Source organism: Dipodomys spectabilis, unplaced genomic scaffold (genome assembly GCF_019054845.1).
Source record: "Dipodomys spectabilis isolate Male_0828 unplaced genomic scaffold, ASM1905484v1 ptg000019l, whole genome shotgun sequence".
In the NCBI taxonomy this organism is placed as follows: Eukaryota; Metazoa; Chordata; class Mammalia; order Rodentia; family Heteromyidae; genus Dipodomys; species Dipodomys spectabilis.
Window position 1 is genome coordinate 1,918,897 of NW_024870696.1, and position 18,907 is coordinate 1,937,803.

The 18,907-nt window shown below is 37.2% G+C and overlaps 1 protein-coding gene across 1 annotated transcript in view; it reads left to right on the plus strand.

The window, feature by feature from the left end:
• The window catches only part of Hmcn1 (hemicentin 1), a 432,339-nt gene that overhangs the window by 226,776 nt on the left and 186,656 nt on the right, over nt 1-18,907 (plus strand). The window contains exons 16-20 of the mRNA XM_042674344.1: nt 6,220-6,414; nt 7,776-7,871; nt 9,404-9,531; nt 11,774-11,918; nt 18,783-18,895. Of these exons, the coding sequence (XP_042530278.1) occupies nt 6,220-6,414; nt 7,776-7,871; nt 9,404-9,531; nt 11,774-11,918; nt 18,783-18,895 (677 nt within the window). The remainder of the gene's footprint in view (nt 1-6,219; nt 6,415-7,775; nt 7,872-9,403; nt 9,532-11,773; nt 11,919-18,782; nt 18,896-18,907) is intronic.

Consider the following 18,907-nt stretch of genomic DNA (forward strand, 5'->3'; position numbering starts at 1 on the left):
CCTGTGATCCTTGAGGATCTGAATCCTCTTCCCCTCATTCTTGGTGATTTTGCCCTTGTGGTTGAATCACAAAAGCTGGAAATTACCACAAAGTTCACTCTACAGTTTTTCTAAGCAATACCTGATAATTTCACACAACCAAACATGCTGATTATTAATGAAAAATACCTTGAAAGTAAGATTGGGATCTCTGGGTAGAGAGTATCTCTGCATCTAGCAGCAGGATGTAAAGCACATGGACACTTTCAGACATGAAAACCTCAGCTAAGGCGGGGGGTCACTAGAAACAGAATTCTTTTTTTTGGGCGGGGGGGGGGGGGGGGTCCAGTTGTGGGGCCTGAACTCTGGGCCTGGGTGCTGTCCCTCAGCTCTTCAGCTCAAGGCTAGCGCTCTACCACTTGAGCCACAGCGCCACTTCCGGTTTTTTTTTTTCTTTTTGCTTATGTGGTGCTGAGGAATTGAACCCAGGGCCTCGGGCATGCAAGGCAAGTGCTTTACCACTGAGCCACCTTCCCAGCCCTAGAAACCAGAATTCTTGCTTTCAAGAAACACACTGATAGCTACATTTCAAGTTCTCAACATTTACTCCTCCTTCTGCCCCCTTCCTGCTGACATATCTTATTTCAACCTAATATGCTTCTAAAACTTTCTAGCTCTAGCAGAACAGAGAAATTGCCTCAATAATTGTTCCCAGTCCCTTTGACATTTGTAGGAAGTCTGAGAATCTTATGCATGCTACCTTGCTTGCTGTCTTCTTGATAATATGTTTATCTTCTGGATTTTCCAAGTTCTCTCTGTTGTTCAGAGATCCATCAACAAAGCATGGATATCTGTGCTAAGTACGTAGTGTTGGAAAACTAACCTAACCTAACCTCTGTATGCTTCATTTTAAATACTGAACTGAACTTTGATTTCTTCTTATTTACATTCAAAATTCAATCAAAATAGTACAATCCAGGGCTGGGAAGGTGGCTCAGTGGTAGAGCGCTTGCCTTGCATGCTCGAGGCCCTGGGTTCTATTCCTCAGCACCACATAAGCAAAAAGAAAAAAAGCCAGAAGTGGTGCTGTGGCTCAAGTGGTAGAACGCTAGCCTTGAGCTGAAGAGCTGAGGGACAGCACCCAGGCCCAGAGTTCAGGCCCCACGACTGGACCCAAAAAAAAAAAAAATAGTACAATTCAAACAAGAGATGTTCAAATTTCATTCCAGCAATAATTCTGATAGAGCCACTAATAAAAATGTCATTATTTGCATACTGAAACCTTGACTATGACCAAAAAAAATCTCCAACTTACTAGTGAAGTTCTCACCATTCATGCTGTTGCTATGCCTAAACTATTCCTGATTCTCCATTGTGTTCTTCTCAGAGTGGCTCACAGGAGTTGGTTAGACCAGTCTGTCCACATCAAACTATTGTTAGATACCCCAGCAGATACAGAATGTGTAGTTGTAGATGTTTGTGGTTTCTACTGTGGGTTTAAAAGCAAATACACTGTGAATCAAAGCTTTCTTCAGAATTTATCCAATGGTAAAGAGAATGGAATAGGTTGTCTGACTTTGCGTGTCTATAAAATAAGGAAATAAATGGTATTTGCCTCATAGGTAGGTTGTAATGATAAAATATCACCACCTATATACATTCAGCATGTAAATTATTACTAATAGATTGATGCAACATATATCCAGTAGGTGAATATTAACTTAAAAATTAAGGTACTTATTTTGATTCTTTGAGTCTTATAATATCAAAATTACTAGGTCATAGTAACAATTTAAAATTGAGCATTAGGCTTTTAATAAGCCCCTGTTTCAATTTCCTTTTAGAAAGGTCTTGAAGCAAGTTAAGAATTAAAGTTGGTAGTACATCTCAATTCCAAAATTACAGGGCTTAAATTTAAATAGCTTATAACATTAAAAGGGAAACATGTTTTATCCATATCACATGATATTTAGGCTTGTGGACTGTTTTTGTGGGCCTATTACCTCACAGAAACTATATTAGATCAAAAAATATAATTCATGACTTCCAGCTTCTTGTTGAGACTGGCTTTTATCCTGTTTCTCAATATCATGGCTTTAAGAGATGGATGTTTTGGAACAACAAAGAGAAAGTTACCAATACCTTTTATCCTTTGTATAAAAGGGACAATGAATTGTGAAGTCATTTAGAAGGAGAGAGGATTAGCTACACACACCAATAACTTGGCCTGTCATCAGTTTCTCTTGTAGCTTTCCACCACCCGGAGTTTGAGTCTTAGTCTGTGGTTTTGTGTTTTATGGTTTGGTGGGAACTGTGTCTACTCACTTTAAGAAAAAAATCTCTGACTGATATCATTTGAGAGTTGCCATGGAGAGAATATATATTGAATTTTTTTTAATGGTAACTATATCAGTTTTAAGGAATAGTTTTAGAGCAAGATGGTCAATCTGTTCATGATATTACTAGTGTTGCTGTTATTGTTACCACCACCGCTGCTGCTGCTGCTTATACTACTACTACCACTACTCTTATTTTGTGGCACTGGGTTTAAATCAGGGCCTTACACTTACTAGGCTGGTATTCTCAGCCACACCTCTAGCCCTGCTTTTTCCTGGTTATTTTGAGATAGGGTTTTACTAACTGGGCTAGTAATGAACAGTAATTCTTCTACTCTCAGTCTCCCAAGTAGCTAGGATTGCAGGTGTGAGCCACAAGCATCAACAATTTTAATATTTTCAAGTATCCCTTAGTAACAATAAAACTGTTCCAGGGCCTTAACCCTGGGCAGGCCTCAGGCTACTGGCACACCAAAGTTTAGGGGGATCACTGAGGATCAAACTTATACTATCCTAGTAGATACTTGGAAGAAGCCAAAATTGAAATTAGTGACAGAGAAATGAAAACTCCAACAATGGAGACATAAATAAACAGTCCAACTAAGATTAAAAAATAACTATTTATGTCCCATGATTGTTAATGATTATTATGTGTTAAATAGTTAATAAAGATAATCCATTTTAAGAACATAAAGTAGGAGATTTTATTATTTGTTTTGATTCATTGGCAAATCTCAACTGGAGTTGGTAAGACATAGTCCGATGCTTGCAGATTAAGCAGTAGAATTGCCCTCTGAACCAAACCACTTCTCAGGCTCTTGGGCTCTGAAAGCCCCAGAGCATACTCTGGGTCAGTATCACTGCACCCTGTAGGATCCTCTGTTCCTATTCTTCCCCCTGGTTTTGTTAAGCTGTTTACCATCCACCACTGTAACTCAATTGGAGAACTTGTTGGCCACAATCAGAAATAGGAAGTATTTAAGAGGCTTCTTGGCTCTGTTCGGAGCTGCCTCATTTTCAAGATTTGCTTGTTACAGATGAGTTTTGGCCGCTTTACCTAGTGCCTGCTATTCTCATTTGCCTTGTTTTCTGATACTGGTTCATTTGCTCTCTGACCTTGTGCTGGTGCTTGTGTTGTGGCTGGATGCACTTCCCTAAGAGCTCCTATGAATGTCTTCTCCTGTCTTAATGGAAATTTGTCAGTACAACTTGAGCTTTGCTCCTTTTCTTTTCTTTTTTCTTTTTTTGGTAATTCTGTGTTTTTCCTTCTGAACATCCTAGCTTTAAACAGCCTAGTGTCCCTCCATTTTCACTGGGGTCACTATTTTAATGTAACAGTAAACTGGGCTTTCCTTTGTCCGTTACACTTCAGAGTGTAGGCTTCTGCATATGTTTATATTGTTTGGGAATTTATTTTCCATCCATTCCTACATCTGCGTGCCTGAACTCTGATCCTGATCCATCTAGAGACTTTTAGACTTATTTTATGAAAAGTTACAGGTCTAGACCAATAGGTACTTCATTCCAGAAAGTACCTAGGTCTTAGAGACAGGGCAAGTCAGCAATGAGCTACTTCATCAACTATGTATAAAATGTGTTTATCTCACTGATTATTTTATGCCAAATTTCTCTATATTTAGATTAAAATGAATCTCAGCACAGAAACACAAAACATCATGTTCAATTGTCATATTTAATTTTGTTTATGCCCAATAAATAAATGACTAGGATTTCTAAAATTACCACATTTCCTTCAAAAGTAAAAGTTCATCTAGACTGAGTCAAAGTTCTCTCATCATTATATACTTAAGTGCTCTAAGAGAGAGATTATATTACTGAAGTTTTTTCATACTGATTCAAAAATTTACTCCATCATTCAGTGACAACATATCATAAAAAAGGTATCATATTAGTTGCTGGCAAAGATAAAAATATGGTTGCAAATGTAAACTGGGCAAAATAAGCATTTTGTCTATAGTAGGATGGATGTGGTGATTTTATAAAGTTGTCTGAAATTTCAGAGGAGAATAAAAAAATGTTTATTTCAGATAGTAAGATATAGCATCCTAGAAGAGAGTTCATTTTACCTTATCAGGATAACAGCCAGATAACAACATCAAGTGTCCCCTCTGAAGGGGAAGTATGACAGTACAGGTGCACAGGTACTGATATGGGAAGAGTCCATCCTTGTTTGGATGCTGTGGCCCAGTGGATAGGTTTCATGTAGGGAAAGTAAGAGGAGATGGGCCTGTAGAGGCGAAGGAGGTCCTTCAACCCAGTCTAAGAAGGCATTAGCGCAGCTTGGGAACAACTGCAGAAGTAACAGAATCTCTATAGTCTCTTTTATAAGTGTGCTAAATAGTATGAGCAGTTTCTACAACCTGTGGACAAGGAAGGTTGATAAAGTGACAAAATATGGTGACTCTGCAGTGGAAACTAGTTTTCAATCGTGTGTTGTGTCATTCAGCTCCATCTGACACAACAGTTAAAATAAGTTTCCATTTCTGTTTCTATAAATTCATAGTAGAGACATGTTGTAAGATTAAATGAGATCATGGGAAGTATGTAAGAAAATCTGGGACTTTGAAAGTCAGTTATTGTCATTACAATCAAGAATTTAAGTTTTTTGTCAGTCATGGAGCTTGAACTCTGGGCCTGGGCACTGTCCCTGAGCTCTTCAGATCAAGGCAAGCACTGTATCACTTGAGCCACAGCATCATTTCAATCAACGATTTAAATTGATCTAACAGAGAGCCATCCCTAGGCTCTGGTCTCTTAGAATCCTATATGAACATATGCCTTCCATTCTCTCAATGCTGCCCTATGCATTCCCCCTTTCCTGAAGCCACAAACATTGTTACTCACTGTTAGTTACAAGTTTCTGCAACATACTGGCAGCCTCATACATTTGTTCTTACTGATAGCTTCATCCTTATTCTAGGTTCCTGTGTTTTCCAAGGTGTGTCTTTGATGTATTTCTACTTCTTCCTTTCAATTTCTGCCATTATCTAAATTACACCGATACTTGTAGCCTTCATGTCTTTGTTTGGCATTACTGGGGTTTGAACTCAGAGCCTTCTGTTTGCTTGGCTGGTTCTCTTCCATTTATGCTACTTATTGCTGGCTATTTTGGATGGACTCTTCAGGACTTTTCTTCCTAGAATAACTCTGAACTGCAATCCTCTGGGTTTCAGATTTCTAAATAGCTAAGATTGCAAGCATGAGCCCCTAGCACCAGCTTTATAATTACAAAATCACTATGAATTATTTTTCAATCCCATTTAAGATGTTAAACACTCTTCTTCCTTTGTCAAAAACTATGTTCTGATATTTTGATTTGTGTGACTATCTTGCAAATGTATATTTCTCTACCTTAATGCTGTGAGATAAAGAACAAAAATCTGATACTGAATAAGGTCATAATTAGGAGTAAATACAATTAGCATGTTAGCTCATATTTCTTAAGTTAAAATTCTAGTAAAATTGAAGTTCATTGAGAAGACTCACCTTTTAAAAGAGTGAATTTCAGAAAATAGCAAAAATATTACAAGGAAAATTTATTTATAAGAAAGTCTTAAGATTTGAGAATAACAAACATTGAAAATGTTTCTGAAGTGGAAACTTCTATTCAGTTAAGTTGATCCTCTTTAAGTTTACACTGTACAATCTACTTCTTTAAATAAATAGTTGAGCTTGGTGCTTGTATTCATTTATAAAACTTTTGTTTTATATACTCTACATATGTGATTTCTGTATCATAGAAGAATAACACCAGGGTAAATTGATAGGCTTTCATGGATAGTGATTTGTTTCAAAATCAATCTGTTGACATTTTTACTAAGGTTGATATTTATAGCATGCTCGTATACTATACCAATAACTTTTAATGTCACTTCTCTTTCAGCACCTCCCGTTTTCATCCAGGAACCTGCTGACGTGTCTGTGGAGATTGGATCAAATGTGACACTGCCTTGTTATGTTCAGGGTTATCCAGAGCCAAAAATCCGATGGCAAAGACTGGACCACATGCCTCTCTTCTCCAGGCCTTTTTCAGTTAGTTCCATCAGCCAGCTGAGAACAGGAGCTCTCACGATTTTAAGTAGGTCAAAGAAGATATAGTTGATATAAATATCTACAATTACATAGTACCAGTCAAACTGTACTTGTTTACAATAGTTACAAGGTGACAATCACTGTATTTGAAAATCAACTTCTACATAAAATCCACTCACTGTATGGAGTTTCAGGCTCAACCTCCTGACTGACCCCACTCAACCTTACCTACCCCGAATGCCTGCCTCCCCTATGGTCTCAAAAGAATATTACTTGGTTCTAATATTCATCTGTGGTCATGAAAAACAATTCTGTATAGTTGCTTGACCTACACCATAATAATTCTCTTATGATCTAGCATGTACAGTGAAGGTGAAATAAAGGAAAGTAATTCACACTCATTATGACGAACTCTGCAATGGCACATGTGTGTACATAGGATCAACATGAATTCAACTGCCAAATACAGACTGGTGTGGAAATACGGGGTTACTGTCTCCCCAACTCCAACCTGGTGAAATGATTTCTGAAATGGTAAACCATGTTTGCCAAAGATCTATTTTCTGCTACTTCCACCAAATTAGTTCCAATTCCAATTCCAATTAGTTACAATTATAAGTAAAAAAGAAAAATATTCCATGGATTTCCAGTGGGGCCTTTAAAATTCTTGCTGGACTTGGAATAATTGTTCTTTCCTGAATCTGCCCCCATGTTCTGCCTCTCTAGTGTTTGCCTATGAAATAGGAGTAGATTTTTACCAATTTAAAACAAAACAAGAGGGGCTGGGAAGGTGGCTCAGTGGTAGAGCGCTTACCTTGCATGCATGAGGCCCTGGGTTCCATTCCTCAGCACCACATAAGCAAAAAGAAAAAAGCCAGAAGTGGCGCTGTGGCTCAAGTGGTAGAGCGCTAGCCTTGAGCTGAAGAGCTTAGGGGCAGCGCCCAGGCCCAGAGTTCAGGCACACGACTGGACCCCCCCCAAAAAAATAAATAAATAAAACAAAGCAAAAGAAAAAATCTCCCCTGCTAACTTCCAAAATGCCCCCAGGGTCATTTACTCTTTGATCAGACCTTGACTTCTTTCAATCATGCTTTGCCCTTTGTAACTCATTAGAATTAGACTGCCATTCCTCTCTTCTACCTACTCCGAGGTAGAGTTCAAATGTTGCCTAAGATGGGATTCTCCATTCCTCCCATGGGCCTTCAGCCTCTCCTGTCTGTGTGTTCCCAAGGCTCACTGGCTGAAATTCACATATCCCCTACCCTAGTATAGGTGATTGCTGAGTATGCTGTGACTCCTCTAGCAGGAAGGCTACAGGAACAGATCGTGACTTCTGTCCAAAGATTCCAGTACTGTACCTGGCAATGGTCAAGGTTTCCTTGAATAAACAACTTCATTCTTCTTTAGACTTATGGGCAAGTGATAAAGGAACCTACATTTGTGAAGCTGAAAACCAGTTTGGAAAGATCCAGTCGCAGGCAACAGTGACGGTGACAGGACTTGGTAAGATCGTGTCACTGTCTAGACACTGCACTCTTCAGATCTCTTTTGACATGTTTGGCACCTGCCAAGTTTTCTTTTCTTTTCTTTCCTTTTTTTTTTCTTTTGCCAGTGCTTGAAATCAGGGCCTGGACACTGTCCTTGAGCCACTTGGTGCTCAATGCAAATATTCTACCATTTGAGCCACAGCGCCACTTCCGGCTTTTTCTGAACGGTTTACTGGAGTTTCACAGACTTTTCTGCCTTGGCTGGCTTCGAACCATGATCCTCAGATTGCAATCTCTATGTAGCTAGGATTATAGACATGAGCCACAGGCACCCTGATAAAGTTTTATTTTCTTAAACCAAGCAAAGGCTCCAGGAGTTCTTTTCTGGTTGCCTGTTTTATATCTATTGTTACCATTCACATAAGATTATATTTCATATGATGTGAAGCATAAATAGTTTACTTCCAAGTGTGAGACATTTGATTTAGTGTCTTCTATTGAATATTCTCTTCTAATTTCATTTGATCACATGCTGAATTTATATAATCTTGGTACTGGTACTATTTTGCTTCAACGATCATAGCATTCAATGTGATTTTTAAATATATTAGTGCAACCTGGCATTGTGTTGCGCACTGTGGTCCCAATTACTCAGGAGGAAGATGGTTCATGTCCAGTGATCAAAAATTCAGTAAATTTCTACAAATAACCTGAGTGTGGTGGTATACTTCTATAACCCCAGTATTCAAGACCTAGGTAAATAGATGAAATGTGGTTTGAGAATTTATAGAAACTCCTGTATATTTTCCTACATCTATCTATATGTATCTAAAATTTCAGAGTAAAGTCTCTTAGGGATTTTGCTTTGACTTACGTTAATCTTTTTATTAATTTTTAGAGAAGGACTTTTATTTTGTTTGGTTTTGAATGTATTAGACTTTGAACTTGGGTCCTCATGCATACTTGACATTCTTGCTCAACTGGTGCTCTACCATTGAGCCATGCCTCAAGTCCTACTTTTTGCTGCTCATTTATGCCCTCATATCTTTTTACATAAGCTGCCTAACACTGAGATCCTTCCGATTTTAGCCTCCTGAGTAGTGTAGATTACAGGCATGAGTCACTGTGCCCAGATAGGATTTACCTATAATATTTCATTCCTATTGTACTTAGCAAGTATAACTTCATCAATAAAATGAGCCATTATTGTTCCCATTCCTTTCAGGCTATTCACCATGATCAAATAAATAGTCTTCATTTGTCTTCCAGATACAATGCAAGTATTTTCCTTGACATTTCCAGCTTTCCATGCTCCTGACATGCTTTTCGTTTATTTTCTTCTACACTCTTACCCTTTTGCTATTTCCTTGGTTGAAGAAGATTCTTCCTCTCTACTCTCAAGGTCATACCCATTTTACTTAAAACTTTTTTGTCCCTGAGAGAAAACTGATTTTTGCATCAGCACTCATGGGTCATTTTCCTTATGAAGTAGTTCACCTTGCTTTGGGGTGAGTAGAATTGAAAGTGCCCATTCTCTCTCTGGTCCAGTTGCTCCCCTCATTGGAATCAGCCCCTCAGTTGCCAATGTTATTGAAGGACAGCAGCTTACTTTACCTTGCACCCTGTTGGCTGGAAATCCCATTCCAGAACATCGATGGATAAAGAATTCTGCCACGGTAATGGTATTCAATGCATGCATTGACATTTGTATTTGTCTTAAGTTAGAAATAATGTCTTCCAACCACTGAAATGAACATTGAATACACATGCAAAAATATGCTTTACAAGTGTATCAAAGCCTTTTATTTATTGTTAAAGTTTATTAATCTGGGGATTCCTGTAAAAATGATCAGTGGTTTGACTTGCATACTTTCCTACTAAATTTATTGTCACTAATAAAGTCCCCTCTCAATATGTAAGAACTGAAGTTCTTGAATGCTATTTTTATAGCAGTTAGATATTTTATATCCTTCAATCCAGGATGTTTATGAAATGTAAGTACACACATAAAAATTCTTTCATATTACATATTAATCTATTGTGTTTAACTTTGTACATTCTGTTTTTTATTATGAACTACTCAAGAATGTAGATGTATAGTATGTCATTGATTTTTATTTTATAGCTTTTGACTAGGAAAGAATGTGGGTGATTTTTATAGTTTTATGAATTTGTGTGTGTGTATGTATGGGTTTGTGTGTGTCTGGGATTAAATTTGTACTTCCCACTGGGTGCTGGTGGCTCACATCTGTAATCCTAGCCATTCAGGAGCCTGAGATCTGAGGATCAAAGTCCACACAGGCAAAGAAAGGCCTGTAAGACTCTTATCTCCAATTAGTGGAAGTGGAACTCTGGCTTAATTGGGACAGTGTGAGGCTTGTACAAAACAAAAAACTGAATGATGGTGCCAAGACTTTGAGAACAAGCACGCGCGCACACACACACACACACACACACACACGCACGCACACACACACACACGCACACACACACACACGCACACGCACACACGCATGCACACCAAAACAATTTCTACTTTCACAAAGCTTTCTTGTTCATGGCTGATGCTCTACCACTTGTGCTATGCCTCCAGTCGGGTATTTTGCTGGTTAATTGAAGACAAGCATACAGACTTTTTCCCTCAATCTGATTGTGAACCTTGGTCCTCTAGGTCTCAGCTCGCTGTGCAGCTAGACTGCAGATATGAGCTATGGGCCCCTCAACTTCTATGAAATTTTTCCATTAAAATGCTATTTATGGTGTTTTTTTTTCATCTAGTTTAGGGCATTTCCTTCCACTTTCCAAAGGATTCTCTCATTTTCTTCCTGAGGTACTCATCTTAAACAAATTGACTTAAAAAATTAGAAAGTTGTTCATATTTGCATGAAAACCCTGAGGAAAAATAGTATAGTTTATTGGAAAAATAGTATACCTTATTGGAAAATAAATGCCTTGAATGTGGTAATTCTAGTTGACTATTAACATATCCTATATGCCAATCTTAATAAATGATACAGATGTTGGAGGTGATCATTTTAAATGAAAGTATTGCCAGCCTTCTCTAGCATGCTATTTATACAGTGTCCAGTATTGTTTGCTTCTGCCAGCTGATAGAGTGGGCATTGAAACTGACTCCCTTTTCATTGGCTTAGTAAATGCCAATATGTCAAAAACAAAACAAAAACAAAAACAAAACTACCAGATAGCATGGCAAAATGACTGAAGTGTTAGAGAACATGCCTAACAAGAGTTAGGTCCTGAGTTCAAACCCCAGCACAGTCAAAAATATATGCAATATGCATATAAATCAAATTGCTTCCTAGTAGAAATAAGGTCTTGTAAAAGAACAATCTGAGTCAAAAGTCAAACTTGCTGGTTAATTTTGAGTCCTGAGTAGTAAAATTTGCAGAAACAATCAATGTTTCTTTCCTTGTTCAACATGTGCCTAACTCTGTGAAAATTTTAGTAGGTATAATTTTTGGAGCTATATCAAGATTGACTATGATTGATGAATTTGTGGTGACTTTTCTATTGTTTTTGTGTGTGTATGTCGTTCCTGGGGCTTGAATTTAATGCCTCAATATTATTCCTAAGATTTGTGCTGAAGGTTAGTGCTCTACCACTTAACAGCAGCTCCATTTCTGGCTTTTTAGTGATTAATTGGAGACACTCTTGTCCTGGCTGAATTTGAACTGCAATCCTCAGTTCTGAACCCTTTGAGTAGCTAGGATTATAATCATGAACCACCAACATGTGGTTTGCTGACTGTTTTATCTAGAGGTGCTAAAATATTTTGCATAAGCTATAAAGTTTTAGCTTTTTCATGATTCAGTAAGCCAAAAAAGGATGATCCAACCTTGGCTAGACAAATTCTTTCCTTTTTAAATTAAAAAAATATTATATTTCTTTTCCTTTTAGTTGGTACAAAACCCGTATATAACTGTACGAAGTGATGGGAGCCTTCATATAGAAAGAGTTCGACTTCAAGATGGAGGTGAATATACTTGTGTGGCCAGGAATGTTGCTGGAGTCAGTAACAAAACAACCTCTGTGGTTGTTCACGGTAAGAGACACACAATGCAATTATTCTCAGATCTTATTCAAAACTGTGTTCATGTCCTTTTTTTTTTTTATCAGATGGCTGTCACTCCAATGACGAGAAGTAGACATCTCTCTGAATTGTTATATTTCATGAACAATATCTGCATTGTTAATGTCATTTCTAGATTTCCCTCCTGTACACAAAAAGACATTCTTGGGAATGATCAGATGAGCTGAGGGCTTTTGTGAGTGAAATTTTAATGGATAAAAATGAACTCGGCTCTCAAAGAATTATGTTAAAAAATACATTTTAATTACAGGCAAGCTGAACTTATTATACTACCCAAACTAACTTAAAAAAATGGTACAACAAGCATGTCCTTACTGATGACCCATTAGTATTGGAGCTAGAAATGACCTTAACTTTACTGAAGTTGAGTTTGTGTGTTGTAATCCATCTTCTTGCATGTTAGATAACTTAGAGGTCACAAGATAATCCAGAGCCAATGTTTATTTCCATCCATGACTAATAGTGACCACTTTTTTTCATCCCTTAAATAAAGGACTTCATAATTTAAGAAATTACCATGATTGTTTTGCATATTTCTTTTCTTTTTCTTTTTTTTCTTCAGTCGTGGGATTTGAACTCTGGGTCTGGGCGCTGTCCCTCAGCTCTTCAGCTCAAGGCTTGCGCTCTACCACTTGAGCCATAGCACCACTTCCGGTGTTCTGGTGGCTTATTGGAGATAAGAGTCCCACAGACTTTCCTGCCCAGGCTGGCTTTGAACCACAATCCTCAGATCTCAGCCTCCTGAATAGCTAGCATTACAGGCATGAGCCACTGATGCCTGGCTTGTTTTGGCTAATTCTTTTACAAACATTGCAACATTGGTTTTAGAAAGTTTTAGTATTAAAAATAGTTTTGTGACTGCAAGGCTGAATATCTTAGGAAATGAAGTCTACAGAACACCAGTTTTTAGCAGTTGATTCACACTTCATTTAGAAAATGAACTGTAGAGTCAACCAGTTTGCAAATATTGTTTTGTCTATTGAAAAATTAAGTGAATGGAGAGTCTTGTTATGACTGTTTTGCTTCCATCTCTCTCAGTTTTATACTAATCTCTGTAAGAATCACCTGAGATAGTCTTGAATAAGTATTTTGAGTGCTAGGGCAAGGCTGAAGTACTAGAGCACCTGCCATAGAAGCACAAGGCACTGAGTTCAAATCCCAGAAACATCAAAGAAAACAAAAAAGAAGAAAGCAAAGGAGGGAAAAAACGAGGAGAGGAAAGAAAAGGAGAAAAGGGGAAGGGAGAGGATAATCAGTGGAGAAAAGAGTGAAGAGAACATAAAATAAAATTATTTTGAAGAAATACTAAAGCAACCTAAATCACTCACAGCTTATTAGAGTAAATTAATAATAGTAGATTGGATATTGTGGTGTGACATTGTTTATAAAGAAGAGCAGGCCATAGATATCCTACAGGGTGATTATGAACTATTAAAAATCAACTGTGGGAATAAGCTTATGGCATGTCCTTTAGCTTTTAATGATTCCCTAGGGTATTGTGTGGAGAATTCAGGAAACAAATTTATACCTGGGTGGATGCAGGCACGACTAGATTATATGTGATGTCTAATACATCAGAGTATTGAGAAGAGAGACAAACATTGAGATGCTTTTTAGTAATGCAACAAGTTTTAGTAATTAAAAGCTCAGAGGCTGGGCACTGGTGGTGGCTCACACCTATAATCCTAGCTATTCAGGAAGCTGAAATCTGAGGACTGAGGTTAGGAGCTAGCCTGGGCAGGAAAGTCAGTGAGACTCTTATCTCTAGTAAATCACAGAAAAATCCGGAAGTGGCATAGTGGCTCAAGTGTTAGAGTGCTAGCCTTGAGCGAAACAGAGCCCCGAATAGTACCCAAGCCCCGAGTTGAAGCCTCATGACTGGCATAAATAAATAAATAAATGAAGATATCATGTCACAACAGTTGGTCCATTTTCATCCAAAATGAACAGCTAATTTTATAAATAAGTTTTTTTTTGTTTTTTTTGTTTTGCTTTTTTTTTTTTAATCAGCCCTGTTATTTAGGATGTTCCACACTGCACCATTCAACAAATGGGTGTGTATTGCATGTCGACTTCTGAATGCCTGTTTCATGTGAATCAGCCGTCATTTCCTTTCTGCCTGTTAAGGACATGTTCAAGGACATCTATTAAAGGCTCTCAACTCATTCTTTAAAAATATGAATGAAAAATTAAAATTTAAAAAAAATGTATACATAAAAGAAAAATATGAATGGATGCAAATAAACATAACAGAAGATTTTGTCATTTTGCTGCAGATTGACCATTGCAAAGAAATATTTCTTCCATGAGAGATGGCATCAGATTTCAAAACTGGCTGGAACTGGCCCCTTTTCTTTGCAGGCAAACTTAATATAGGCTTCAGAAAATGTCTTATTCCATGTTGCTGAAAATTGACAACATATTTGAAAGTTGAAGATTCCATCATGTTTCTGGAAATCTAATTTCTTGCTTAAGTGAGCAGCCAGACATTTGTGTTTAGAGCTGATGAGTCACTACCAACTCTTTAAGAAGAAATTATCCAAAACAAGGCCAGCTACAGGAAAAGATGAGCATGTGTGTTGTATGTGTAGTTGGTTAGTTTAAGCCATTCAAGGGATATTTGCAAGGACTTCTAATAGATCTTGTGTTCTAGAAAACTTCTACTTCAAGGAAATATGATAATTCTGGAAAGTTTTGATTATATATATACATATATATAGGTGTGTGTACATGATCAAATTCCCTTTTTTATTATCTTCAGTTGTATAAAAGATTCAACCCATGGCAATTTATGAGTACCATCTATCTTGAGCAATATCAGTTCTTTCTAAGCAAGGGACAAGGTGATTGACAGAAACCCAGGAAGCAGGTCTAGTCTTATCTTCTCAGAAGATACAAAGGAAATGTCTGAAACACATCAGTCTTTCATTGTCTATTCTTGAACTGTCATGAACACTCATGTATGGATGTTCTTTTATCCGAACATAGCTAGCAAGATAAATAGAAAACCCACAGAATGGATGAAGATCTTTACCAGCTATACATTGGACAAAGGCCTCATATCTATAAGAGCCTTGAACAGATGCCTTTGAACATAGACATAAATCATTACTTTGAAATTGGCCACTGATGGCTTATTCTGTAATTCTAGCTACTCAGCAAGCTGAAATATGGAGGACTGAATTTCAAAGTCAGACTGGACAGAAAATTCCACTAGACTCCATCTCCAGTTAACTAGCACAAAGGTGGATTGCAGTTATGACCCAAGTGGTAGAGCACTAGCTTTGAACAAGGAAACACTGGCTTTGAACAAGGAAACAGCAAGAATGGAAGGCCCCAAGTTCAAACCTCATTACTAATTGGAAAAAGAGAATGGGAAAAAAGGAAGGAAGGAAAAAAGGAAGCAAGATACAGACAGAAACAAAGTAAGAAAAAAAATTATAATTCTGAGAACATTGATTACCAATAGTCTGTGTGTATGACTTGGTTGTAACTAATTGTAATACACACAGAAGGGAGTAACTGGAATCTCCTCTTTTTTACTTTTACTCATATCAATTTCTCACTTTCCTTTTTAAAGCCAATGATACGTTCTTTTTATTAATGAAAAACATTACTTATATTTTAGAAGTTTAAATGTAAACTCCTAAAGTCTTTCAAGTTTTACTGCTGAATCCCTTTTAAGGAAACACATCCTTTTTTAAAAAAAAGAGTAGTTTAAATTTGGTAGCCTGCTAAGTGATTCTTTTGTTATACGTGGTAGTTAAACAGCTCATTCTGTGGAGGTGGCTTATGTCAGCTCACTGGAGATTACTGGTAATGGATGATGTCCAAAGATGGGCATTGAATTTGTAACTGTTAAGGTTTAAGTCTATCTTGGCTGTTCAGGAAGAAAAAAGAATTTTGTTAGTTAAAACCATTTCCTGTAAAATCAGGAGTGAGACAAGGATGTCTACTCTTCAATGTCATACTGGAATCCCTAGCAAGAGCAATAAGGCAAGAGAAAGACATAAAGAGGATCCAAATAGGAAAAGAAGATCATGTCATGCAGATGACATGATCCAGTATTTTAAGAACCCCATAAATTCCTTTCCCAAGTTATTTGTGCTGATTCAAAACTTTGGCCAAGTAGCAGGGTATAAAATTAATCCTCAAAATTCAATAGCATTTCTGTTTGCAAACAATAAGAAGAGTGAGACTGAAATCAGAAAATCAATTCTATTTATAATAACCTCAAAAAATAAAATATCTGAGACTGGGAAGTTGGCTCAGTGGTAGAGCGCTTGCCTTGCATGCCCGAGGCCCTGGGTTCGATTCCTCAGCACCACATAAGCAAAAAGAAAAAAGCCGGAAGTGGCGCTGTGGCTCAAGTGGTAGAGTGCTAGCCTTGAGCTGAAGAGCTGAGGGACAGCGCCCAGGCCCAGAGTCCAGGCCCCACAACCGGACCAAAAAAATAAAATAAAATACCTAATACCTCTAGGATGAAAACTTTAAAAATCTGAAAAAAAGAAATTAAGCAGATTTAAGGAAATGAAAAAAAAAAAAAAACCCTTCCATGCTCCCGGATTGGAAGGATTAACATCATGAAGATAGCAACATTGTCCCAAACTATCTACAAATGCAATACAATACCTATCAAAATCCCCAAAACATTCTTCAATAATATAGAAGACTATCCAAAAATTCATGTGGAATAATAGAAGACCCAAAATAGCAAAAACAATCCTTAGCAGGAAGAATAGTGCTGGAGGAATATCAACACCAAATTTAGAATTCTATTACAAAGTCATAGTAATAAAAACAGCTTGCACAACTGGCACAAGAATAGGCCTAAGGAGCAATGGAACAGAATAGAAGACATAGAAATGAACCTACAGACCTATATCCATCTAATACTTGATAAGGGAGCCAAAAACACAGGATAGAAGAAAGATACCTCTTCAAAAAATGGCGTTGGCAAAATTGGCTATATATGTGCATAAAACTAAAGTTAGATCTTTATATATCACCCTCCACCAAAATCAATTCTAAATTGACCAAAGACTCAATGTAAGGTCAGCTACCATGAAAATATTACAGGAAGGACAGAAGAAACACTAAGGTTCCTAGGCACAGGTTGAAACTTCCTATGATCCAGAATCACTACAGATCAAAGAAAGACCGGATAAACAGGCTTCATCAAATGGAAGGGTTTCTACATGGAAAAGGACATAGCTAGCAAGATAAATAGAAAACCCACAGAATGGAAGATTTTACCAGCTCTGCATTGGACAAAAGTCTCATATCTAAAATATACTTAAAACTAAAAATTAACCTCCTAAAAATTCCTCAAAGAAACAGAAACCTCCAATTAATAAATGGGCTAAATAATTACAGAGAGATTTCTCCAATGAAGAAATAAGAATGGCCAATAGACACATGAAGAAATATTCAACATCTCATTCCATAAAAGAAATGCAAATCAAACCAACATTGAGATTCTACCTCACCCCAATTAGCATGGTCATTATCAAGAAAACTAACAATAACAGATGCTCGTGGAGATGTGGTCCAAAGGGAACGCTTCAATATGCTTCAATACTGTTGGTGGGAACAGTAATGTGTTCAACCACTCTGAAATACAGGCTGGAGGTTCCTCAAAAGACTAAACTAGGGCTTCCCAGCAATTCCACTCCTGGGCATTTATCCCATTGACAACAAACCTGGCTACACTAAAGCTACTAGCACAACCATGTTCATTACACTATTGTTTGCCATAGCCAAGATATGGAATCAGTCTAGATGCCCCTCAGTGGATGCATGGATCAAGAAAATGGGGTATATATACACAGTGCAATTCTATGCTTTCATCACAAGAATGATATTGCCCATTCATAAGGAAATAGAAAGACAGAAAAAATTGTAGTAAGTGAAATAAGCCAGACCCAAAGAAATATAGGTTGCATGGTTTCCCTCATTTGTAGTCATTAGAATGTGCCTATAAATTTACAAGTAAACACAATGGTTAGTAAAAGACAAGAAATTACATTTAAACAGGACTCTACACATTCACACAGTCAGACCCAAGAAGGATATTCTTAGGATAGAATCACAAAGACTCAATAGCTATTTGCATATGATCATATAACATGATATTTATCAAAATAAACTCTAAGAAATGGAAAGAAGAGGTTCTTATTTTACTTTTTGTCATTTTTTGTTTTGTTTTTGTTTTCCCCCTTTTGTTGCTGTTTTTGATTTCTGTACTTTTTGTCTTATAAGTTTATCTGACTTGAAGAGGGTAAGGGGAAAGCACAGAAATAGTGGGACAAAGAGTGAACTAATTCAGTAGTGATAGTCATTAGACACTATGTTGAAAATGAACGATATAATTTGGGGGAGCGTACGGGAGGAAAAATATTGGGAGAAAACAAGGGAAGAGGTGACACTGTACAAAAAAGAAATGTACTTATTACCTGACCTATGTAACTGTAACTCTTATGTACTTTACCTTTACCATAACAATAAATTTTAAAAAATAATAATTTTGAAAAAAGATTTTCTTCAGACCTCTTTTTTGGAAGGAAAGACATTATGCTAAATATCCCACACCACTTCAAGTTTTTATTGAGTTTATCCGAAGCATAGCTATTGCATTTTCTTTGTTTAGCAGAACTTCACATCAAGATTTTCCTAATTTCTATCAGAAAGTGTTAAAATGTTATCATTGATCATTTTTAGAAACATTAAGTATATATTGGAAAAGAAGTTTAATTTTAAACATATGGTGCTAATTGAAAGAGCTGCTCAGATGCTGACTCTGGCTTTCCTTTACAGTCCTGCCAACCATTCAGCATGGGCAGCAGGTCCTGAGCACAATCGAAGGCATCCCAGTGACTTTACCATGCAAAGCAAGTGGAATTCCCAAGCCATCGATTGTCTGGTCCAAGGTAAAGGCTACC